The sequence below is a fragment of the Chroicocephalus ridibundus genome, chromosome 18 (genome assembly GCF_963924245.1).
Source record: "Chroicocephalus ridibundus chromosome 18, bChrRid1.1, whole genome shotgun sequence".
Classification (NCBI taxonomy): Eukaryota; Metazoa; Chordata; class Aves; order Charadriiformes; family Laridae; genus Chroicocephalus; species Chroicocephalus ridibundus.
The window spans coordinates 7184882-7210240 of NC_086301.1; the positions used below are offsets into that span (position 1 = coordinate 7184882).

The 25359-nt window shown below is 51.4% G+C and overlaps 1 protein-coding gene across 3 annotated transcripts in view; it reads left to right on the top strand.

Annotated features, from left to right (window-relative positions):
• Nucleotides 1-24087, top strand: part of ETS1 (ETS proto-oncogene 1, transcription factor) — a 75243-nt gene extending 51156 nt beyond the window's left edge. For all 3 annotated transcript variants that reach the window (XM_063355181.1, XM_063355182.1, XM_063355183.1), the window contains 7 exons: nucleotides 2856-2975; nucleotides 3657-3857; nucleotides 7306-7383; nucleotides 8451-8699; nucleotides 12110-12370; nucleotides 22553-22671; nucleotides 23427-24087. In XM_063355181.1, coding sequence (XP_063211251.1) covers nucleotides 2856-2975; nucleotides 3657-3857; nucleotides 7306-7383; nucleotides 8451-8699; nucleotides 12110-12370; nucleotides 22553-22671; nucleotides 23427-23642 — 1244 coding nt within the window. In that variant the 3' untranslated portion in view covers nucleotides 23643-24087. The remainder of the gene's footprint in view (nucleotides 1-2855; nucleotides 2976-3656; nucleotides 3858-7305; nucleotides 7384-8450; nucleotides 8700-12109; nucleotides 12371-22552; nucleotides 22672-23426) is intronic.
• Nucleotides 24088-25359: the final 1272 nt, after the last annotated feature.

The following is a 25359-nucleotide window of genomic DNA, read 5'->3' on the forward strand; positions in this document are numbered from 1 at the left end:
CGTATGCAGAGCTTTACAAACACGTTTAGTTTTACACATGTGAGCGTTTCTATAGATGTGGGACACTGCTGACTAAAATAAGGCTCCTGCAAACGTTAGCAGGCTCGGGGTTTTTTTGGCTGTTTTGTCTTCTGAAGAAATTTTAACTTGTAGCTACGGTCTAACAGGAAAAAAAGCAGATGATGTTTCAATGCTAAATCTGCCGAGCGCAAGGTATTTTGCAGGAGAAGCCTTGAAATGCACATTTTGGTTTATTTTGCTGTTTAAATAGAAGCCCTCCTCTGGCACTTTGCTTTTTAAATTTCTTCTTTTTTTCTTTTTTTAAATTTGAAAATAGGCCGTTTGCTTCTCCGGTGACCTCTCCCTGGGAATCACTTTTAAGTCTTCCCTGTTTTGACATGTTTGTGCAGAGCTCAGCGTTCACCTTCCTAAACCGAAACCTTATCCCCCGCTACTGAAAAAATTGATTCGCTGGGTACGCGCAAACCCAGCCCCACGAACCGAGAGAACTGGGGGGTGGAGGGGGGGCATCGGCGCTAGGTGTTTGTATTGCAGAGATAAAAAAGCCCATTTTGCACGCACCTCACCTTGCCCCGCTGCTCTTCGTGGAGGTCATCTCCGCACCGGTTTTTGCGAGTGATTCAGTGTAAAAATTGGGGTCAGAAACGTTTTCTTAGCCTAACTCTGACTCATCTTCCCGTAGCACCCGGGAGCAGCGAACTGCCGTTGAAGCAGCCGGTGGAGGGGAGCGGATTCCTGGGTGGTCCCTGTAACCACAGAGCACAGAAAGCAAAGCATTAAAACGTAACATGAGGATGAAGGGAAAGGGGCGCTGAACCACTTTCTCCCACTGTTATCTCAAAGCGGCAGATGGAGAACAGAGATAGCGAGGGTGGCTGCTCATTTTTCCATGCCCTCTCCAGCCAAATCCAGCAAATAATGAAGTGTAATTTGCCAAATAGCCTTTGAATCTATTATTTGCTTTCGAAGGTCCCGATAGTTCCACCGTGGCAGGGAGTCCTTGATTGACGTGGTGGGGTTAGGGGGAAGAATCGGGTGCCGAGAGGCTCGGTGTCGGGGGTTTTGCTAGTCCCACCTGAGCGAAGGGTTGTGCAACTCATTCCGTGCCTGACGCTAAGAGAGAGCTGCGAACAGAGGGGGCGATTTTTGCATGATGTCTTTTAGTTGGGGACGACAGGGGGGAAGGTGCAAAGGTGGAGACGGAGAAGTGGTGCCGTTTGGTTTGGCGGCGGAACGGCGTTCGGTGCCTCCAGCTGACGACTGGGGGACGCTTCGCAGCGTGGTCGACCTCCCCCTGTGCCGCAGAGCTGCACGTGGGTGCTCATTGAGCCAACCCCCAGGTCTCCCGCTTGCAAAACAAAAAAAAAACCAACAACCCAACGTTGTGTTGTTTGGACTTGAAACGGTGCCTGCGAGTTTGGCTGTGGAGGATTTGAGGGGAGCGGGAGCCCCAGAGCGGGTCAGACTGGAAAGAAGCTGGGCTGCCCATGCTGCAGCACCGTCTCCAGCCCTGACTCGCCGTTGCCTTAGGGATGCACTCGCCAGCGTTTTGCAGGTATAATGGCTTATTAAATCAGAGCCTAAATTAACTTAGAGCGATGGTAAGCCGAGGTGGCTGGGATTTCCACGGGACAGAGAATTCTTTGACTCGTGGATGTCTACATCCAGACGTTCACGAAAACACCAACAGCGCTTGCGCGCGTTGCCGTTTTTCCACTGAGAAGAGTTTTCATTGAAAAATTTCCAATCGTCTACGGTGCTAAACCAGCCTCAGGTGGAAGATTTACATATGAGACCAATAAAGTTCAGTCGTTTGAGATGGGGGTTGTCTGAGGCTTCCCTTCTCTGCAAAAGATGTTTTTCAGGAACGCTTAAAATATATGAAAAAGAGCCAAACCTTTATTCAGATCGAGGAGGTTTGCTTTTTTTTTTTCAAACGGTTGCTTTTGTTTATGAAACCCTTTGGCTACAAATACCCGCCTCCTTCCAAATAAATTAGAAAAAGGAAAAAAAAAGAAGAAAAAAAAAAAAAAAAGGAAGAGCTTTGCTTCTCATCGGGACTTACTCCAAGGCCCGGCTCTTGGCTTGGCCCCGCGCTCTCCCCTGGGGGCGGCTGAGCATTGTTCAGTGACTCACCCCGAATTGCGTCGCTCCGCGCTCTGGGCTGCGCGTGATGTAACTCTTGTGCTCATGTGGGATTTTCCAGCTCTTTGTTTTCCCTCCCTCCTCGGATGGGTTTTCTGCCGGTTCTTCATCCTGCCTCGGCTTACTTTTTTCCAGGATTGCCCGTGAATCTTTAAAATTAATTTTTTCCTTTTGCTTTTCTTTGGACTGGGATGCCCAAAGCTGGAGTGGTGATTCAAAGACGCTTTTCTCCTTGCGTCCTTGGTCACCTTGGTGTAGGACTCTTTACCTTCATTGGCGTCTGGAGCTGCTCAGCAATCTCCCGGGCTCCAGGTGCTGCCTGGGGTGGTGAAGCCCAGCAGGCTGATGTCTGGAAAGGTCTTTGATATCACCATCAAATTTCCAGTAGCACGTTCACGGTTGGCTTGGAGGGAGACCATGTGTGCCGTGTCACCTACCTCACCAGGCCCGGCTTGTTTCTGCCCTTCAAGTACAGGTTTATTATAAGCACAAGATTCTTTTTCTTCTATTTAAGAAGCCTGCTCATGGACTTGCAGGGTTGAGGTATAGGGCCGGAGGGTCTGGGTGTGAAAATTTCAGAAGAAAGAAAGATTCCTCTGTTTTTCTGATAATTCAATGGCCAGCACGACTCCTGTCGTCTTTCCCAGTGCCATGTCCTTATGGCCATTTTTCTCTCCTTCATCTTTCAGATATGGAATGTGCGGACGTGCCTTTATTAACTCCCAGCAGCAAAGAAATGATGTCTCAGGCATTGAAAGCCACCTTCAGCGGCTTCGCGAAAGAGCAACAGCGGCTGGGAATCCCCAAAGGTAAGACATGGCTTCCCAGTGAGCAGCCGTGGCAGATGCAGAGATCGTGTCCTCCTGCCAGGCCGCCCTTCTCCACATCTGCCATCTCTTCTGTGGTGCTCTTCAGGTAGTATTGCCTTGTTTCTTGGCAGCTTCAGCTGGAAAAAATGTGGACATACAGGCAAAACCTTTCAGTACTACTTGGATATTGCACCCAACTGACAGATTGTGCCTGTCTGTCTTACTAATTTCTGCTGGATGACTGCTCTTGCAGCTTTGGGGACCTGCTCCTTTTGGACTTCTCTTTGGGGACCTGCTCCTTCCAGGACTTCTATTTGCAAGTCATCTCCACTATATGGAGAAGCAGCAGGGGACCCTTCACGGGAGGCTGATGACAGGGAGAAAGCAAGCGAAACAGAGAAAAGGGTGGGAGAAAGGGTCAAAGAAACGGTGGAATTGTTAAAAGCCCCAAACAAATCCAAAGCTCGTTCCTTGTGTGAAATAGGGCTGACCCAAACTGCAGGTACGGTGTTCCCCCACCACGTTTTACCCTTCTGCCAACGGGCCATCAGTCTCTATGGGGTGAAACTCTGCAGGTGCTTATCCACTGGGACAGCTCTAGCACTGTTTGTGTCCTGTTTCCCTGGGGAAGGGGCTTGTGATTGCTCATTAATGGATGTCTTCTACAACCCCTTGGTGCAGATCCCCAGCAGTGGACGGAGACGCACGTGCGGGACTGGGTGATGTGGGCGGTGAACGAGTTTAGCCTGAAGGGAGTGGATTTCCAGAAGTTTTGCATGAACGGAGCTGCCCTCTGCGCCCTGGGCAAGGAGTGCTTCCTGGAGCTAGCGCCTGACTTTGTGGGAGATATCCTTTGGGAACATCTGGAGATCTTGCAGAAAGGTGAGTCCTGGAGTCTCCAGGATGGCTTGTGCCATCCCGGCTGGCCTGATTTTGGGCCTTTCCAAAGACCTTGGCTGGCAGCCTGGCCGTGCGATGAGTGTTCACCTTAGGCTTTAATCCCAAGAAGAGCAGCTTTCAAAGCCCAACTTCCCAGTAGGAATTCAAACGGGCATCCCAACCGGTAGTGGGCAATGCAAATCCTGGCACTGCTTGAAAGAGGAAGGGTGTTTGTGCCGGCCGCTTGTCAGGAATCCACAGCGGGCAGGGACGCTCCGCCTGCCTGGAAACGACGGTGGGATTTTCCAAAGCATTCTTCCTCCCCTTGTTCAGCTCCCGTTGTGAATTTTACTGCTTCCTCCGGTAGAACTGGGTACAACAATACCACCAAAATCCCACCCTAATTTCCCAGTTGTGATTGGAAGCTGCTTTTCTTTGTTTGGTGTCCCAAAAGCTGGCATGGCATTTTAAGAGTGGCTGCGTCCCCCACAGGAGAAGCCATCTCTGCCAGTTCCTGCACGCCAGCATTAATTTTTATTGACTGGGGACACACACATTGCTTTTGGGTGTTGATTTTCCTGGCGTCTGGATGCCCAAGCAACGCTTAAGGGTTTTTAAATGGTTTCTAAAGGGCGGGTGAAGAGCTCAGCACCTTTACCGGAGCCGCCAGCAGGAGCAGCGGCAAATCTGGGCTCTGTCTCTGTCTGGTTTTTGCGCAGAGCTGTTTGCTTTCCTGGAATATCCCTCACACTGTCATACCGGCCCTGCGTGCTTGTCAGCCGGCCTGTGCTGGTGGCAGGAAGGGGAGGGGGAGCAAAGTTATGCCTTCCAGGAAACCATTGACAAATGGATGTTAATTGCCGATTACTAATTTTACTGCTACCTGTGGTTTGCAAAAGGTAAACACGGCTCTTCCCAGGGTCTGTGTACGGACAGGCTGGTTTTCTGCTCTTTGACTCTATATCTGTTCTGTTCTTCTCGTTTTGCCTAGTTTTTATTGAGTGCTTATATCAACAGCAAGCAGTTTAACCAAACAAAGCAAAACGTTGTGGTCAGTCCGATTTTTTCCTTGCTGGAAACCGGTGCCTGTAACGTAGCGATGCCTTCCCGCAACCTTCTCCGTCCGTTTGGGTTGTAACCCGCTGGAGAGGGCTGCGATGTGCTGCGGGTACTGACCGAGGCAGCAGAGCTGGCTTTGCAGCTCCTTCCTGCAGATTCCCCAAGCCACGGGGATGAACTTGGTGCTGGAGTTTCACCGTCAGGTAGGGACCATCTTTCCTTGTGGCATTGACACAAGCGGGTGTTAGGATGCTGCAGTCATGAGGATGCAAAAGGGCTGAGACAGAGAGGAGCTTTTACAAAGAAAACTGGGAATCTTTGTGCCTGTTGGAGTTTTTCTTCCAAAAGGATGAGAAAATAAAGCTGAATTTCTTTGTTTCAACACCGTTGGTGTAGCCCTGGGAACCAAGAAGTCTCCATCCTGTGTTGGGTTTTACATGTCACCTCTTGCACAAGCTGTCTGAGCCGTAGCTTCTATGGTGAGTTCTTCACACGTTTCCCAGAAGGGCAGTGTCTGTGAAGTATTTGGAGAGTAACTAAGAAGAGCTTCCAAGAAATAACCAGCCTCACCCCAAGGACTAATTTCTGTTCCCTGTAAGTCACGGGACTCATCTTACTGGCAGGACATCTCCAAACCCCTGACAAGATCTGGGTTGTGTTGTGCTCGTGCAAAGTTCTCCCTGTCGCATCTCTCCCCGCGCAAGAGGAGATGGTCGTCTCTGCTTTGCAGCTGAGGACGTGAATCATAGAACGTGTCAGGCCGGAACGGACCTTTAAAGGCGAAGGACCTTTGAAGCGTGAAGAGACCAAGGATTCCCCAGGCTCACCCATGGAGTCAAGGTCCAACTTGCCAGTCCCCGTCTCATCCGTCTTCCCCAGCCACCCACCATCATCGCTTGGGGGCGCTGATGCTGGGAGTGGTGGTTAACCCCAAAATGCTGGGCTTTACCTATAGCGCTGCGACCGCCGGCATCGGGTCACGCTGGGACAGGCTGTGACCTTGCTGTCCCTCCTGCTAACATGCCTCCCTTGTGAGCGCTTTCTGAGAGTGACTCATGTACCACAGGCTGCTCGGGGTTTAAAAAAGGCAGCAGATGGGCGACTTTTCCCTGCCTGGATTTGGGTATTTTCAGGCATATTTTTCCAAATTTCTTCCTAAAATAACCTCTTCAGTTACCAGCAGTCAGCAGTGCCCTTCACTTGACTGTAAGCGTAGCTGAAGGTTGCTCTCTTTCTCTGTGGTCACCCACCCTGCCCCTTGGCAGACACCGTGGGGAGAGGAAAAGAGCGTTTCTCATTAGGTCTCTCTGTTTGCACAAAACCTCCTTTTGTTAGAGAATATTTTCCACTCTGCAATCCCCAGGAGAGAGGGCCAAAATTAGGCCGCTTGCAAACGAACGTGCGTTATCTTCGGTTCGGTCCTCTTTAGCCTCGGCAGAAATAAACGTAACCCCGAGTTGTCTGTGTGTTTTTTATTTTCATTACCCTCTGCAAAGAAAATAAAATCTCCCAGGCCGGTATCTCTGCCCACATGCCGTGCTGGAACGAGTAAGGTGTTAATGGAAAAACCGGTCAGAGTAGGAGCAATGTGGCTTTTACACGGGAAAGCAAATTCCGCGCCAAGCCCAGGAGTACCAACGTGCTCGGAAAAAGCAACGGGAAGCGGAGGATCTGGGCTTTGATGTAAAACGTGCTCTTTCTCAGCGAATTATGCTGATAGCAAGGCTAAAATTTGGCGTGCTGCCCATACGTAACACCGCGGAGTCTGTATCGGGAGTTGGGTGGTGGACAGTGCGGCAAAGCTTTTTTGAGCGTAGGATCTTCTGCCTGCATCAGGCGCAAGGTAAAAGGTGCTGCGTAGGCTGGGAATTAGCATTAATTTGGGGTTGTAGGAGCTGGTTTTGGGATGCAATACCCGCTCACTTGCGCGGACCTACTGCTGGTCTCAAAATAGGGGCTTTTTCAGGAAAACAACCGTCCTTGTACGGTGGGGTGGGTTTTCTGTCACGAGCTCATACATGTAAGTGTGATAAGCAATCCTCAAGAGAACGAAGGACGACAAAAATTAAGGCAAGCAAGGAAATTATGCAACTAGTATTTCAGAACCACCTGGAGCCTCTGATTGAGAAAGTTGTTGCTGTTTTGTTTTGTTTTGTTTTGTTTTTGTTTTGCTTAAATTTGGGCATGCCTGCAGCAAGAATCCCCAAAGGAACCCAAGTGCACCGAGCACTTGTTTCGGTGGGATTTCAGCTCATTTCTGTGCCTTTGAATGTCCCGGTTTAACCCAGAGAGGAGCATTTTAGGAAGTTCAGACCTCTCTGCGTTACAGCAAGTCTTGCGAAGCACGGTATGCCTATGGACACGTGACATTTCCTTCCTTTTCTCTTTGCAGAAGAGGTAAAACCGTACCCAGCAAACGGAGTGAATACAACATATCCAGAATCCCGCTATACTTCAGACTACTTCATTAGTAAGTCTCAATTATCAGTGTCACTCTGGTGCTTCCAGGCATGAAAGTGCCACCTAGTAGAGGTTTGTCTGCGTCACACCATGCGGTTGTTGCTCTGGCGTGGCAGAGCGTGCAAAGTGTGTAATTCTGTCTTTCCAAGGGGTTTGGGTTTATTTAGAAGCCGTTTTTATTTTGGAGGGACCACCTTGAGGTGCCATAATCTGACTTTGCAAGCACCGTTTGTTTGAAGCTGTAGCTCAGTAGACCTGAAAAGAATCGTAGAATCATAGAATGGTTGGGGTTGGAAGGGACCTTAAAGATCATCTCGTTCCAACCCCCCTGCCCTGGGGAGGGACACCTCCCACCAGCCCAGGTTTCTCAAAGCCCCGTCCAACCTGGCCTTGAACCCCTCCAACCAAAAGCAACCTCAACACTCCAGACCGTTAGGAATTTGAAAAAAACTTACTAAAAAGGAAGGCGTGTGGGGGAAGAAGGCTTAATTCTGAATTGCTAGGTAGGAGCCTAGCAAGGAAAGAGACGAGCCATCCGTCTAGACTCCTGACCTTCCCATTGCCACTGGGAGATGTTCTTTAAAGGCATTTGAAATCTGTGATGTATTTCATGAACCAGCAAAAAACCCCACCTCACCTGAACTGGGAGCTGGTGAGGAGAGGTGATCGTAGAAGTGACTCATCTATTACAGTCATATTACAGTCATCAGTGAAGCTTCTTTGCCCTGTATCTCCTTTGCTGAGACTACGCTCCGCATGATCTTCCAGCTTTTCCCCACTAGCAATTTGCTTGAGAGGACTTTGGCGTAATGCACGTTGATGGTGGTTGAGGAGGTCTCATTTTTTTAAATTGCTGCAATTATAAGACGCAATCTCTCTGTAGCTTTTAGAAACCTTGCTCAAAATTAGTGCCCGATTTTTCCAGGCGTCTTATATCCAAAGACAGTCTCAGATCACTGAGGTCAGACCTCAGCTCTCACTGTGCTGGGGGAGACTGGAGGGGGAGTGAGCAACGCTCTGGTTTCTTTGGGCTGCTTGTGTTTGGGTTGCCTTCTGACGCTCCCCTTCTGCCAACAGGTTATGGCATCGAGCATGCGCAGTGCGTGCCTCCCTCTGAGTTCTCGGAGCCCAGCTTCATCACAGAGTCCTACCAGACCCTCCATCCCATCAGCTCGGAAGAGCTCCTGTCTCTCAAGTACGAGAACGACTATCCCTCGGTCATCCTGCGTGACCCAGTCCAGACGGACTCCCTGCAGACAGACTACTTCACGATCAAGCAAGAAGTAGTAACGCCAGATAACATGTGCATGGGACGTGCCAGTCGAGGTAAAGTTGGCCATCTCCCAGGGTTTGCTTGGGTTCTTCCCACCTCTACCTATATCAACGTAAGCGCTGCCTTCCCCTCTACAGGACACGTATTTTGGGGGGACCAAGGCCATCAGCACACTGTGCCAATGCCAGTAACGAAGCCATGTGTCTGATGAGGTTGAACTTCCAGATGGCTCCCCTGGTGGCTTTGAGCCCTCCCTGCCTTTCTGTCTGGGGAAAACGTGAAGAAGGTCTTTCTTTCCTCTACTCTGCTGCCTGGTTTTGTAGCAAAAATGTAGGATTTCTGGCTCTGTACTTTGATGTTAAACTTGAGTGAAGTTGAAATGGGCTTTAAGGTTATTAGGGAGGACAGAGACTGCTGTGTGGTTGTATAAATCTCATTTTCCTAGAAGACCAGGCAAAACCCCACAAATCCTTCACAAGTTCTCATCAGGAATTAATGTCCAAGGCTCTGAAGAGTTTTACACTTGGTGACGCAAAGTCTTTATCCATTATCTCCATTGATTTTGATGTCTGCTTGCTTGAACTGATAATCTGTTCTGTTGAACCCGAGCCCTGTGCTTTGTTAGGAGACGCAGATGTCATGGGTTGAGTCAGTGACAGAGCTGCAGGACCCCCCGAATCCTTGTGCCGCAACCCTACATCTCCAAAGAGTTATAGGTACATGATTCCTGTTTGAGATGATGGGATTTAAACACCTAAACACTTTTGAGGATCTGAGCCCAAATGCCTTTTCAATTAATATTATTAAATTCTGAACACATGGGGCCCAGATGGCGGAGTACGTTGTAATTACATCGCTTAATGCAAGGCTGAGGATCTGGCTCACAGCGTCTATTCAAAGCAAAAATTGAATCCACAGAGCTCAAAGTCACTTACAAAGGGGTATCGTTATCTCCTGATTCCAGGTAGGGAACCTGAGGCAGGGGGAAGAGATCTGACCTGCCTGCGATCGCGCCCTGAATAGCATCCAGGTGTCCCTATGCCTAAAATGCATTATAGTAACGTGTTGCTGTGAGCCAGGTTTGATGTTGAACGTTTAAACCCATTCATCCAGCTACGAGAGCTGAGGATGTGCTGGGTCCCTGTGAAAGCCGCAGCCCCTTTGCAGGTCTGCTTCGCATACGCATGGCCCGGAGGAGCTCATTTCCAGTTTCTCATTCTTTTTCCAAGCTGGGAGAGCTAATGACAGGAAAGTTATTATTTGTATTATTGCCTCTGCTTCTGCTGCTGGCTGAGTGTTAGTATGAGAGAGGTGACTTGGACGATACGGTGAGCCAAGAGGGCAGGGGTGTTACAATTTTAGGTAAGCTCCTCTTTCTGGGGTTGTTTTTCTGGCTATCTTTTCATCAGCGTCTTTCCCTTTTCTTGACCTTTTCTTTACCATAGGTGGTGATTTCATCATAATTCTCACTGAAACGCAACGATTCAGGCATGCTTTTGCAATTCTACCTTGAGCCTGTTCTCACTGGCAAGCCTAAAAAGGCTCCAGGGGAGGGAAGAAGGAGCCCTTAACTCCCCTTTGGGGCCCAATACTGATCGCAATTGAAGAAATGCAAGAGGCTACGGCCGTGCTTACACTAACGCGACATTTCAGACACGTAGAAGGGCCTTTGGGTGGCATCAATCCTCCCAGCGTGGTATAAAGAAGCCTCAATAGAAAGCAGAGTCCAGTTTATTTATATTTACGTACGTCTTTACCTTCCAGTGTATTAAAAAGATGAGTCTGTCGCGAAGTCAAGCACTTCAGGACGAAGGTTTTCCAGACGGTCGCCTTTTGTCTTGCTTTGTGTGGGCTTTAGGAGTTAGTTTTGTGGTCCCCTGGGAGTTTTTTCACTCTACCTTATCAGCGAGAACGTCTGGTTGGGAAGTGGAGCTGCCAGACTCTTAACAAGTTTCTCCTGAGTAGGTGCAAGCCCTGATTTTCCCAAAGGCTCACGTTTAGGTCAAATTTAGGTGACTTGTCAATGAAATGACCCAAGTCACCTCTCCGGCACTGCGGCTGTTCATCTGGAAGATTTTTAATTCCTTTTCGAAACGAGCTTGTGCCACAGGACTTCTCAGGGAAGTGGTTACGCCAATTAATGAACATGCACAAAGCGGTGTTAATTTTCCCCTTGCAGGATTCAGGAAGTGATTGAAATTCTCAAAAAAAAAACAAGAAGAAAAAAAATAAATCGAGTTTGAAGCACGGATATTACCAGCAGAATCAAGCCAAGGGGTCCAAACTTCAAATGATTCCGGGCCAGCAATTTGGGCAGAGCCCACGGTAGTTGAGTTTTTTTGCAGCAAGTGCTCTTCAAACTACAACACAACAAATATTTGGGGGAGCGTGCCAGCGTCCTTCCACGTTCCTCTTCCCCTGTGATTTACTATCTGGGCCCAAGCTGCGGGTAGCTCTGCCAATGGAAATTTCTCCAGGAGTTCTTGCACAATCCCAGCAGCTGTTTTTAGCCCGGTTTGGGAAATTAGTGAACTTGAATGATCCTGTTACGCTCTTAGTTTGTCAGTAAAGATGTTGAGCAATCGGCAGCGTACGGGAGATCAGAGAGAGCAATTTCAGTTTGTTCTTCGGATCCTTTTTTAGCTCTCTGTTTTACGTACGGAGGGTATACTTACGCTGTCTCTAGTGGGTGTAAAGCAGCATAGCTGAGGATCTGGCCTCTCATGTTCTGGTCTTTACTAAAAATACCCCAGAGAGTAGCCTTGATACAACCCAGCTGTGCTCACCTTACCAGAACTGGAAAAAGAGCTGTTTGAGCTTCTCAGCCTTTTGCTCTCCTCCTCCATCAAATCTGCTGCTGTTTGGGGATTTGGGGGTGGAAGCTGGTTGTAACATATGGCAATAAAAAAGGCTGCTGGATAGTTTTGTGGGAAACATCAAAAGTAAAGAAGCTGGGCGTCCAGTGCCCTTGAATATGCCTGAGCAGCATTTATATAGGGCTGGCAGATATAATATGGGACTCATTGGAGACCCATACCTGTCAGCAGCAAGAGCAAGAGGTCCTGGCGCCTGAACTGAGCCTTGAATATCTGTCTAAAGTGGATTACTTCTCTGCCGTTGCCTTTTTGAAACAGACAATTTCCAGTTAGTCCCAGGCATCGGTCTTGGGTAGAGAGTCAGGACTTTGGGGTTTTTCCCCTGACTCACTCTGTCTTTCCCTGGTGCCTGAACATCTCCAGGGCTCAGGTAGCCCTGCTCTGAGTTATGAAGATAACAAAAGTATCACAGTTTCAGGCCATACTTTTGAGTTTGTTTGGCGACGAGGTGTGCTGGGACAGTAACATTTGCCTGGTTGCCTCCTGCATGCACACAAGGCAGGTGAACCATTTTTCTCCTGGCCGTGGCAAGTTAGAGCATCCCCACGCTGGCCGGGCACATCTCACACGCCTTTCCTTCTCGCCAGGTAAACTGGGTGGCCAGGACTCCTTCGAGAGCATAGAGAGCTACGATAGCTGCGACCGGCTGACGCAGTCCTGGAGCAGCCAGTCCTCCTTCCAGAGCCTGCAGCGCGTCCCCTCCTATGACAGCTTCGACTCGGAGGACTACCCCGCCGCCCTGCCCAACCACAAGCCCAAGGGCACCTTCAAGGACTATGTTCGAGATCGGGCCGATATGAACAAGGACAAGCCTGTCATTCCTGCTGCTGCCCTTGCTGGCTACACAGGTAGGGTCACACTCCTCAGGACACCACCTCGGTGCTGAGCGGCTTGGTTAGAGCTTCTCCATCGGTGGAGGGCAAAGCCTTCATGGTCTCTGGGTTGCCCAGTGCCTGCGTTGCTAGCCCAGGGGTCTGTGAGTGAGGAGTTTTGGGGTGTCCCTGGGCTCAGCCACGTGCACGTGGGCACACCTGAGTGTATGCAGCCCCCCAGGGCCCTTCAAGCGCGGGCGCTCCAGACCTCAGGGAGGGTGTAGAACCTGGCTGAGTTCAGAGCATTTGATGCCTTGTGTTTTCATTTACGGCTCCTGCTTGGGTCTGGTAGGAACTGGTGTCTGGTTTGTATTGCTGAGAACACAAAGTAGTAGAGAGCCCTCGTTTCCCTCTCCAACACTTTTATGCAACGTGCTGGCCACTTGCTTGTGGTTTCCCACCTCGGGCAGGAGCGGCTGCGTTTCCAGCGTTGCTGTGTGTGATGTGAAATGATCTTCTCCGCTTCTGGCATGGAGGAAGCACTCGGTTTTGCTCTTTTACCTTGGTACGAGGCAGGGATGGGATGGTGCCAAAGCAGACCCACACGTTTTCCATTCCTTGCACTGGGAAAGCTGAGGAGGTGACAGGCCACGGAAACTCTGGCTTTTTATATGACAGCCCTCCAAGCAGTCTGGCATCTCCATGGAGAGAGGTGGGATGGGGCTTCCAGCTAAAATTGAGATAATCCTTTCCAGTCTTTCTGTGCCGTGTCTTTTCCCTGTGCTAGAAGTCAAATTCGCAGGGCAGCCTCCTGCCAGTTCCCTTTTCCCTTGTACATACTGATCTCTTCTGCCCCAGCTGGTAGCAGCTGTGGCCCGGAGGAGCCAAGCGGTGGAAATAGTTTGTGCAGATAAAGATCATCAGAAGGTTCAGAGCAGATCCTGAGGTGCGACTGTCCCTGAAATCTCCTCCCACGCACGGCTCATCTTAGGGCTGATATATCTAGTTTTTTGTAAAGGGGGGAGAGATGGCGAGGGGAGGAGAAGTGGAGAGATAATTTTAGGAGCTATGTGTAAAAAAGGAAGTGGTTTGTTGCTATAGCTTTAGTTAGAAAGAAAGCTGAGCCCTGCCTGCTGAATGAGCCTGTTTCGACCAAGTCTATGCAAAATAAAAGTGTGCTCTGTTGTTCCTGAATGGTTTTCGTTCGGGGGATGTGGTGGGCAGAGGCATGAGCGGTCGGAGGGGCTGTGCCCCCCCCAGCACTGTCCTCGGCCGTGCCACGAAAGCTGATGTTCCTAAGAAAAGAGACCAGCGAGCACGACTTGCAATTTTAATTCCTATTTTCCCCTGATAACGCCTTTCACTACGTCCCGTGGGAGTGTTTTGGGTACCCAGTGCCTGGGCAGGAGGGCTGGTTGCGTTTTAACAGCTGGGGAAACTGAGGCACGGAAGCACTGGCAAAACGAGGGGCTTTATTTTTCCGAGCTGGATGTTTCCCTCCGCGTTTGCTGTAGCTTATGGAAAAGAGCCGCCCCCGTAGAGAGGCAGCCTTCCCAGCTCCCTCCGCGAGCGAGGAGCCGAAGTCGGCGGCTGGCCCCTGTGTTTTGCCAAGGAATATTAGCACCCCAAAGAGTGTCCCTGGACTCGTGCCGCCAGGAAGGGGAGACTTCGGTTAATGCAATGCCAGAGCAGGCTTCCAAACGCTTTGCGCTGCGTAACATTTTCCCTTGCCTCATTTCAAACCCCGTTTTGAGCCGGGAAGATAATCCCTTGGCCCAGGCATTTCGGTGTGATCAATAAGTGGGAGCGCCTGATTTTTTTTATTTTTTTGCATTGCTTCATTTGAGAAGCTTTAATGAGGAGAGGAAAAGCGGAGGTTTCCAGAATCAGCAGTCACTTGGAAATCCTTGGGCTGGAGCGCTGCTTGCTTGCTCCGAAGCCTGCTAAGTGATAATTCAGGACTCAAACCGCCCCAGCCTGCATTTACCATTGGGAAAGATCTTTGGACAGGTGAACTTGACCCCAGAGATGTCCTCTGTCCCTTTTTAAAGCCTCCCGATGTGTCAGTGCCTGACGTTAGCGGTGCAAAGGGAGCCCAGCACGGGTGCAAAGTGAAGGCAGGTCGCTGTGAAAGCAGGTCGCAGCGAGAGCAAGTGAGAACACGTCGCGTTGCAAACCGTAGGAGAACGGGGCAGTCTCAAAACTGCTTTGTGTTTGTGTATTTCTGCAAAAAAAAAAAAAAAAAAGCAAAAAAAAAAGGAGAAAAATAAAGGTTGGCCACCGAGAAGTGCTGGACCTGCCTCTTGGGGCAGCTGAGCAAGGAGCCGCGGGGACTCTCAGGCAGAACTCTTAGGTCCTTCTTTTTTTTGCTTTGCTTTACATGACTTTTACTTCACTCGTGGGAGGAAGTGCTGTCTAACAGTTAGAGCAGAGGAACTTGAAGTCTGGGCTCCGTTTGCAGCTCTGGTGAGGAGGTGGAGCCTCCAAACGAGCAGAGCAGGGGATTACCAGCCCAGGGTCCCGCAGCGCCGGGACCCCCGCTTGCCCTTTCTCGCTCGGACGATGCCTCGAGCGTGGGTCCAACACCAGTCACCACCCAGCAGGCCACCCAGCAGACATGCCATGGTGTGCACCTTTTAGGGCTGGAAGGGTGAAGCCTGGGAGATGACGTCCTTCATCTCCAGGGCTCTCTCGGTTGACTTTAAGAACTTGACAATATTGTTCAGGTTTTTGTTACCAAGGGCCTGTTTTGCCGGTGGCCCAGGGAGGTGGCACAGTGCTTTATCGCAGCCGTGGCAGATCTCTGATGGTATCTGCCCAAGGAGGCGCATGCTTTGGTGAGAAGGTGCATTTTGGCGGAAGCTCCACTCGCGTTTGATGTGTTCTTCACCCAGCTCGCAAGCAGCTTTTCAAAGCTGTGTTATCTGCCCCCACATCTTGACCTAATTTAACAAGTTGCCATGGTTGCTCAGATAGAGGTTGATGCAATTTTCTTATCTTTTTTGAAGGAGAAATGTAACTGCTCAGGAGTTGGTGAACTTCAGTTTCCATAGCTGCAGGGAGGGCCGGCTCTGGACGCCTCTGGTTTTGGGGCCAGCTCTCTCAAAGTTTGGCCAGTCTTACAGATTACCAGATTTTTATTATTTTTTTTTTTTGACGTGACCCAGGAGACGGAATGCATCTATTAAATTTAGGCAAGAGGTGTGTCAGGAGGCGTCTTCTCTGCAGGCAGATGTGCTAAACCTCACGTTGGCTTAGCCCAGCTCAGTTTAAGCTCCCCGGTTCATGCAGCGGTGGTTGGTGTGGGTGGGCGGCTCGTGGTGGGTGCATGCCAGCACATGGGTATAGATTCCTCCGTACCTGAGCCCAGCTGGGCTAAATCGAGCTCAGCTTTGCCTCCGTGCCACCTGCAGCCCTGTGCCGGAGCTGGATCCTGCACGCCGCTGTCTCCGACCGTGGCCACCAGCATCCTTCGTGAGACCTGACACCACGTGGAGAAATGCGTGCGGTCTGTAGCAGAGAAGCGTGCAGCCCATGCGGAGGGCAGGTGGTGTGGGTCTGACCGCATTGGTCTTTGGCCTTTCTTTCTGCCCTATATTCATTTTTCCACTCTGCTGACCTACTTGTGCTGCTGTCCTCCCGGTGATTGAGGTCCAGTGGAGGTTCAGACCCTCCCTCTGCCCCTGCGGTTGGCGATGGCCGCTCCGGACTGAATTGTTTTTGGCTTTTCTTGAGCTCCCCAAAGCACCTGCGTGGGTTTTATAGCCAAGACATGGTGTTTGTTCGCTTTGAGGTACGTAGGACTCTCAGCATCGGCTGTGCAGGCCGGGGCTTTCCATCTCACGGTGTTGTCTGCCTTGCCCCACCGCCAGAGCCGTGATGTGCCGAGCTGCTGCTCCACGTAGTGGAACAGGCAGAGCGGGGCGATACCCCTCGTGTCTGAGAGGCGAAGGGAGGAGAGAGGGATGAGAAAGGTCAAGCGAGTGCACAGCAAACCTTGATCCCTCATCTGCCAGGCTGGTTTTGCATTCGTGATGCTGTCCTTTCCTACGGACCTGGTTAGGAATTTGCTGATGCCTGTATAGACAATCGCAGCACCCGAAGAGTTAATGCCCCCTTCCCAGCTAATATCAGAGATGACCTGAGTGTCTCTCTCAGCGACAGATTGATGCTATCTTCATTATCACGCTGTCTTTAGAGAAGACAGAAAGTACTGCAGGGAATAGCCACCTCTCGCAGATGCTATCTCGCCCACGAGCCCAGGAGCGCTTCTGTCTACACGACGGTTTCGCCCAGGCCAGATCCAACCCTGACCTTTGCTATCAGCATTCGCAGCACCGTTGTCGATAGGGGCCCAAATTTGCCTGCTAAACCCATCTGCCCTGTCCGAATTGTCTGCGGTGCAGATCCTGAAGCCTTCGACAAGCCTCCGTTTGTGCGCGATGCTTATCTGTGACACAGAAGTGAAAGCACGCAGCTGCTGTTTTGCAAGAAAGTCAAATCGGTGCCAAAGAAAGTGGGTCTCTTTGAAGAGAGCTTGTGTGCTGCTTCCCCCCCTTCTTCTTGCCTATGCTGCTGGCCTGAAGCTTCCACCAGCTAGCTCCCTGGATGTGCTGCGGTCATCGGCATCCGAAAATCCACCAGCAGCTGCCTTCCTGGCCCCTCTCCCACCACGGTCCGTTGATCCGGCTGTCCTTGACATCCCGACCCTGTGCAGAAGCTTTCCTGGAAATATCGGCATCCTTCCTGCGTGCTTGCCTACACTTCTGGAGAAGTGTGCCTCTGTGGGCATCCGTAACCACTTGTACCTCGCGTTAGGGGATTTTGGAGGTGCAGGGCAGCTTCCCCGGCAATCAGAAGCAGCACAACAGCACCTCTGTCCCCTGCGCCATGCCGGGGATGTTGTTAACTCCCTCCTTCTGGGTCACCCCCTTTACCTGCCCTTGCAGGGTGACTTCAAGTGTGACCAGCCAGCAGCTCCTGCCCGCTTTCTGCCCCCGCTGCGGAGCCCCCATGGGCCCGGCAGCGTTTTTTTTTGCCTCCGCAAGGTGGGGAGCTGGAGGGTGGGGCTCGGGGCTGGTTCAGTGGCTCCTGCTCCACCTGCCAGACATGTGCAAATGACAGTGAAATCAGCCCCACGCAACGCTGCCCAACCGTGACGGCAGCTCAGCTCTCACCAGAGCTGCTGCAGCCCCCGGCACCGGCTTCTCAGCAGCCCGGAGGTGACGGCGACGCTGCAGCTGTGGCTTAGTCCCTCCTTCGAGCAACGAGCTGGAGCGTTGCACGGCAGCTCTTGGCCTGCAGGACCACCTTCAGGGGGAGATGTGAACCTCACAAAACCCGCTGTGTTTTGCCAGATGCCTCGGGAGTGAGACCAGTCCTCCCAGCACCTTCTTCCTTGAAACGGAGAAGGATCGGGAAAGCAGAACTGGCCCAGAGTGGCCCGCCTGGCTCCTCTCCTGTCTAGAATCATAGAATTGTAGAATGTTTCAGGTTGGAAGGGACCTTAAAGATCGTCTAGTTCCAACCCCCTGGGCAGGGACACCTCCCACCAGCCCAGGTTGCTCCAAGCCCCGGCCAACCTGGCCTTGAACCCCTCCAGGGATGGGGCAGCCCCAGCTTCTCTGGGCAACCTGGGCCAGGGGCTCACCGCCCTCACACCAAACAATTTCTTCCTGATATCCAATCTAAATCTACCCTCCTTCAGTCCAAAATCATTACCCCTTGTCTTACCATTACACTCCCAGATCAAGAGTCCCTCCCCATCCTTCCTGTAGGTCCCCTTTAGGGACTGGAAGGGGCTGGAAGGTCTCCCCGGAGCCTTCTCTTCTCCAGGCTGAACCCCCCCAGCTCTCTCAGCATGGTCAAAAGCATGTGGCTCCCCAAGGAAGGTGCTTTCTGGGTCCTTTCCTGCTTTCTGGGTCCTTCCCCACTTTGCTCTTTGGAGATGCTTCCATCCCAGCTCCACCGCTTCCCTCCCACCCATGCAAAGCCGGCACTTCGCGGTGGCGTGACTACCTGCACCAGTCTGGGCAAGAGCTGGGGAGGAGGCGGTTGGGCTTGGTCTAAAAAGGGAGCCATGGGGATGAGCTTTGCCGTCCCCCCAACGCGGTGGGGGAGATTGGGGACCTTGGGTGCCACAGTGTCATCGAAGGGGGCTCGGGCAGGGCGGGCACATGAGTGAGGCGAAGGCTGTTTTGGAGACGTTGCTATGCCCAATTGTTTTGTTGGGTTGGAACCACAAACCACAGAGCGAAAAGCATAGGTGCGCCGCTTTTTTTTTTTTTTTTTTCAGTAGGGGTTTTTTGTTTTTTTTTTTTTTTTTCTTCTTTTCTTGTTGTTTGAAAGAAGGAAAACAAAACAGAGGCCGTTGAGAGGGGTGGGGGTGTGAAACCGTCTCGAGAGAGAGTGGGGATGACGTGGTTCGGGCTGTGCCTTCCCAGGTACGGCGTGGATGCCCGTCTGGCCCCGCTGGGTGGTACCACCATCACCATGCCAGCGAAAGCGGCCGTTTTGCATATTTTGGTTTCAAACCCCTCCAGAGGCACAGGGTAAGAAGGCGGTAGGGGACCTCACATCCTGACCGAGGGAGGATGGCACGGGGATGTGGCACCAAACCCTTTGCTCTGGGGACACCCACGGGTGCCATGGGAGGACCGGTGCCGAGGAGGCACCGCTCAGCCAGCGCTTCCCGCTGTAGCAGCCGGCCGTCATCCGGCTTAAGAGGCATATTTTCCCCCTGACGCGGGAGAATTCCTGTGGTGTGACACTCCACGCTGAAGGACCCCGTTCAGTGCCACCGAGGCCAGACAGGGTCCCCATTGTGGCCTGGTCGGACGGACCAGCCCCTCCGGCGGGGGCTATTCTTAGCAGCCTCCGCGGGTGCCGGAGGTCGTGGCAGGGCTGGAGGACATCCCACCACCCTCTGAGTCCTCGCCTTGTCTTTTGGGGAGCGGGGGCTGCCCCCGTTCCCCAGCCAGGGCCAGGCTTGCTCTGGGATGCCCCTGGATGCGTGTGGTGGGACCGGCGCCATAAAGGGTGGCTTGTGTTCCTCCACCCCACGCTTGGGGCTGCATCCAAAAAAAGGCTGCAAGAACACTCCAGTGGGGGTTGTTTTTGGAGATAACCAAGGCAGCAGGTCGCGTGGTGGGGTCCACCCGCCGAGCTCCGCCGGTGTGGCTGTGCGTGCTTTGGACCATGAAGTGAGCTGGACCAGGCGTCGCGGTGGGGATTTCCAGGGGACGAGCAGAAGGGTTGAAGCAGAAGGGATGGAAAATGGGCGCTGCTCCCAGCTCCTGCGGGGGCGGAGGTTTGGGGTGCGGAGACAAGCCCGGCAGCTTCATGCTTGCCCTGATTGCTTTGGGGATGCCATGTTGGGGGGATCGCCTCTGTGCGAGCCAAGGGTCCCCTTGAAATCCTTTAGGCATTGGGAAAAATAACTCCCTGCTCCTTGCTGGTCCGCAGAACGGGTGAAAGAAGCTCATTTCTGAAGATAGCCCTCCCAGCACTAATTACAGCTGTAGTGGGCCACCAGATGATGCGTGGAGCCTCCAGCCCCCCTGCCCTGCGATCTCCCCAGCGCTGTTTTCGGGCACGCAGGCTCGGGCATGTGCTGGGGTTTGGTTCCTGCCACCTCGTGCATCGCCCGCCTCGCTGACATTTCGGAGTCGTGCGGCAGCGGCACATCTGCAGGGCCTCCGCCGCCTTCCCCTCTGGCAGGGCGTGTGTTTATAGGAGCCGAGACATGCCTGCGAGCCCTGCAGTAAACACATTCTTGACATAATTGCTTGTCCAACACAGAGGAATTTGGGGTTTTACGCTCGTCCCGCAGGCAGCTTGGAATAGACCTTGGGAATCCCTGTTCCAAGGGTGACACCGCTTCCTTCAAAATCCCAAAATACCCGGCAGAGCGGCACCCGGCGCAGCGGCAGGAGCCCTACCTCGCTTGCTGGAGAGAGGACGAGAAATTGCCGGGTTTCCCGACACCTCTCGGTGCCAGCTGGCAGCCCAGCCGCGAGCACCAGGCGGCCACTTGGCTCGGGGCTAGTGATGCTTGAACCTCGAAAGGCTCCCACAAAGCCAGCGTGGCCCAGGGGTATTTTGAGGGCAGTTGCTTACTCAAGAACCTGGCGCCCAGGTGGTGGCTTTCCATCCGTCTTATTTTGGGGAAGGAATAAAAAAGATTAAGTCCTCCTTCTTCGGTTGGGCTGGAGAACAATCAACGTGAGGTGACAAACCTGGTCTTGCTTCAGTCTTGTCTCTGTTTCTCTCTCAACCTGATTTGGGCGGCTCTCCGTAAGCCCAAATTGTAGGGAATTGGTGTAAAGTCGGATGGGCCAAGAGAAACCAGCCCCGGATGAAATCACCTGTGATTCCCTTTGGAGGGCCTCAGGCAGCTGAAATAACCTTTTTCCCCAATGTTTTCTCTTTATTTAAAGCCCGCTGCTATAAATAGGTCGAAGCTTTGAGATGCGGTGGCATTTCAGGCCAGGGTTTTGGCTCTTCCCTTTCGGATGAGAGGCGAAGGCGTCATCTGAATTTCCTCCCTCGTTTTGGCGCGGATAACCCAACTCCATCCCTACCGGAGAGCGCGGTCGTGGAGTCAATGTCTTGGCAAGCTCCCGCTGAGGACGATGGGCTGGAGCCTTTCCCTGCCGAGTGTCGTCTTCCCATTTATAAGCAGAGCGATGCTGTGAGCTCCCCGCTTCGTCCCGCCCAGGGCTGTGCGATAACCCCCAGGGTTTGGCAGAGGATTCGGTAGCCTGCAAAACCTTGGAGCGGTTCCTTAGGGATAACAGGAGGGAAACAATTTGGGGAGGGCTGGACGGGGCACAGCGATTCCCCTTGTCCCGGCGCCAGCTCTCTCATTTCCTCCTCCCCAGCAGCTCGTCTGCTCTTGAGTCATTTCAAACCTTGTGGAAAAGGGGGAACAGCCCTCTCTTCCCTCTGCGGGTTATCCCGCAGCCGCAGCTCTGACAGCCTTCAGTGTCATTCGTGGAAATAGGCTGTTCTTCATCTCTTTTTCTGAGTAAATAACTTTTTTCCCGGCTTGAAGCTTGTCCTGATGGCTCTCAGCAGGCGGGTTTACCCCAGCCTGCCATCCTAATCCAGTCCGTGCAATTCTTTCGGTGATAAATAATTTCCTCTAACCTCTGCCTGTGTTTATTATTATTATTGTCATGCTTATTATTAGTGATGTATTCTAAGCTGCCTTTAAAACATGGCAAAACCACTCCCGAAACACGTTGCCCAAAGCTAAGTGCAATATTTTGGGTGCGGCCGCATTTGGAAGTTGCTCATCAAAGAGATTTTGGCTTGAGGGTTTCTCCTCTACCTTTGGTTGGGGCACAAGCGCAGAGCAAAGACAAGGATTTCGAAATCACTCCACGTACACCACGAATCCAGCCGAAAGCAGGCTGCGGAGCCGCCGGCTGGCGACGGGGTGCACCGGGCACTGCGGGTTAGATGGGTCGGGCTCAGGACCACGAGGCAAATCGCTGTTGGCCAAAATTTAGCCCCCAGGGGAAAGATGGAGGCCACGGCGTTGTAAGGACAGGCACGGGATGCTGCGTGTCACCTCGTGCCTGTCCGGCTGGATTAGGAAAACCAGCAGCCGCCGGGAGGTTTGCTTATGGCTTTGCAAAGACCGTGCCAAGACCACGATGGGGAGATCCACCGGTCCTTGAGCTGGTGAGATCTGCCTGCCGAGCCCGTCAGCCCCTGCCTTCCCCGCGAGCCGGCGGAGCCCGTTCCTGCAGCAACACGCCCTGGAAAGAGGCCAAATAATTTTCATACCTGGGTCGTTGCCCCCCGCCCCCCCCCAACCCCCGCCTTATCTCGGTGAACAGCAAAGAGTCAAGGTCGGGAAGCTGGGAGTCTGCCGGGGTTCATGCGATGGCCGGGAGCCTTTTTGGCACGGAGGAAAATGGTGGTGCTCTTGTGCCAAGACAATGACTCCTCGCTGTTTGGATGCCAGAAAAATAATCCTATTTATGTAAGTCGAAGTGAAGCATTCCGGTGCATTGAATATTCAGCTCTTCTTGCAAATAGGAAGCTCTTTTACCTGCGGGATTTAACTCTCAAGCTGTCACTGATACTTTTTTTTTTTTTGGAAAGTAGAAGGTTTCATTTTTTTTCCACTGAGCACCGTTTGCATGTGATTCCCCCCGCCGCTGCTTTTCCTGGCTTTAATGTCTCACGTTTCCTTTGTCTTTCTAGGCAGTGGACCCATCCAACTGTGGCAATTCCTGCTGGAACTGCTCACTGACAAGTCCTGTCAGTCCTTCATCAGCTGGACGGGCGATGGCTGGGAATTCAAGCTTTCCGACCCAGACGAGGTAGAGTGCCCTGGGATTAAGTGCCCAGCCCAAATCCCTCTGAAATATTGGTGTGGATAACCCTCCCCTCATCCCTTCAGGGCTGAGATTTGTTGTTCTGGTCTTGGGTACGCGTAGGGGAAAACAAGGAACTAGAGCCCAGCTGAAAACTCGTTAAAAATGGGGTTGCAGTAATGCCTAGGGAGCAGTAATTTTGTTGGGAAAGCTGGTGGGAAGTAGCTGAAACAGCGTAGAGATAGATCTAGTGCCAAAGCTCTTCAAATAGCATGTGTGCAGGTGAGAGAGGGAGCTTCCCCCTGATTTTGGGGAACAGATAGGACATCCATTCCCTTCCTTGACTTATATATCCTCAGAGAGTCCTCTGCAATGTTCTGCCATTGCATGGAGGTTGGTTTTCCCAAACTCTAATGCTTGTGGCCCATTTGTGTCCATCTTAAAGACGAGGAAAGTCCTCTCCCTTCCCTTGTGTCCGATGCCGATGTCAGCCCAACCAAGCCAGATGGGTTTTTCCTTTTTTCCTTCCCTGTCATGCTATATCCTCATAGAGTCCTCTGCAATGTTCTGCCATTGCATGGAGGTTGGTTTTCCCAAACTTGAATGCTTGTGACCCATCCATGTCCATCTTAAAGACGAGGAAAGTCCTCTCCCTTCCCTCGTGTCTGACACCGATGTCAGCCCAACCAAGCCAGATGGATTTTTCCCTCCCTTCCCTGCGATGCGTATCCCCGCCTTGACTCTCCTCACCCTTCTCCCAGGTGGCCAGGCGATGGGGCAAGAGGAAAAACAAACCCAAGATGAACTACGAGAAGCTGAGCCGCGGCTTGCGCTACTACTACGACAAGAACATCATCCACAAGACGGCCGGGAAACGCTACGTCTACCGTTTCGTCTGCGACCTGCAGAGCCTGCTGGGCTACACGCCCGAGGAGCTCCACGCCATGCTGGACGTCAAGCCGGATGCCGATGAGTGAAGACGGATGGCCGGGGCGGAGGATCACCCCGTGTCATTGTGGAGAGTCGATGGGACTTTTTCTGTTGGTTCTTTGGTTTGGTTTTTTTTTTTTTAAATTTTTGCTGTTATTTTTGTTGTTCGTTTTTTTTTTTAATTTTTTTTTTTTTTTAAAGAAAAAGAGCAACTCAGATATGATGCTTTGAGGGTGTTGGGTGGTGGAAGAGGCAAACTTTTGGCCGAAACCTAAAAAGTTTGGTTGAGAAAAGGATGGGCTTTTTTTTTTTTTTCTGAGAAATTCTGAGTTTTAAGAAAGCCAGAAAAATGTAGCTCACTTAAAAAAAACCAACAACAACCCCCTCCCCATCCCTTGCTGTTTAGAAAGAATATTATCCAATGGATCCCTTTGGGTTTTGTGTTATTCGCACACAAACTGACAGGTCAGGAAACGACAGTGTTCCCGAGGATTTGAGGATTTTAAACTTTTTTTTGGGGGGGGGCGGGGAGGGAAAACCAACGTGGGTGAATATTCCTGCTTCGGGGAGGGGCAATATAGGAAAAAAACAAGAACTTTTTGTCGTTCTTGTTACATTGCCTTTCTGTCGGTTGTCGTCTTTTCTACAAAAGACAGAATTTTTGCTAGGAGGGATCAAAACTTTTTTTTTTTTTTTTTTAAATTTGTTAAAGTTTTATTTTATTAAATTTTGTGCCAGTATTTTTTTTTTTTTTTTAAAAAATAGTCTTAAGCTCTAAGATGGTCTCAGTATTGCAATATTGTGTGTGTTTGTTTCTGTTATGCCAGCAGAGAGTTTTATCAGTGAGGAAAAAGTGGAAAAAAGAAAAAAAGAAAAAAAAAAAAAAGCAAGTTTAGTTTATGTAGACCCCACTGGAGAAGTGGAGCGCTGCGACTCGGCATCTCCGAATCGTATGTGAAGGAAAACTGAACTCCAAACCTGGCTCCTAGCGATGCCGGCTGGATGTGCCGCTCTCACTTCCAGTCCCACACGCTTCGCCCCGCCATTTGCTGATAAAGCTGGTTGAAATTTCTGCTTTTTTTTTTTTTTTTCTTTTCTTTTTTTTTCCCCTTGGTGTTAAAAAAAAGGGGGCCGTTTTGTACGGCCGCGTCGTGCGCACGAAACCTATCAAGGTTTGCGGGGCAAAATGTCTTTTTTGCATTTTCCAAATTCCACCTTTTTTTTTTTGCTCAAGGAACGCTTCGGTGCTTTCAGAAAATTTGCGGGGTGGTTTTTTGTTTTTTTTGTTTTTTTTGGAAAGGGGAGAAAGTCCCCTGAATGCGATAAATGGAAAATATATGTAAGTTGGTTGCGGGGGCGGGGGGAAATGAGGAAAAAATTGGAAAAACCAAAGGGAAATGTTTTTTCCTTCCTGTTTCGACCAGCTCTATCTTTATTGCTCTGTGTCTTAACCAGCCTGGGCACACGCAGAAAGGAAATTGTCCCTGCAAACGGGTTCTTTACTGCTCTTCGTGAGCCCGGTCCCGCGGACCCCGGCAGGGTGTGAGTAACACGGAGCATATGCCTGGGATAAAGGAGAGGTCTCACGTGCCGGAGCGCTGCAGGATCGGTCCCGGGGGGAGCTGCTCCGTCCGTCCTCCAACCCTTTTGCCTTCAGAGGGCTAAATCCTGCTGCTCCGAGCGATTCCCGGGATGCTCGGAGCAGCCTGAGGCTGGCCGTTGGGGTGGGCTCGGTGTGAGTTAGAGGATGGAGCGGTGATTTCA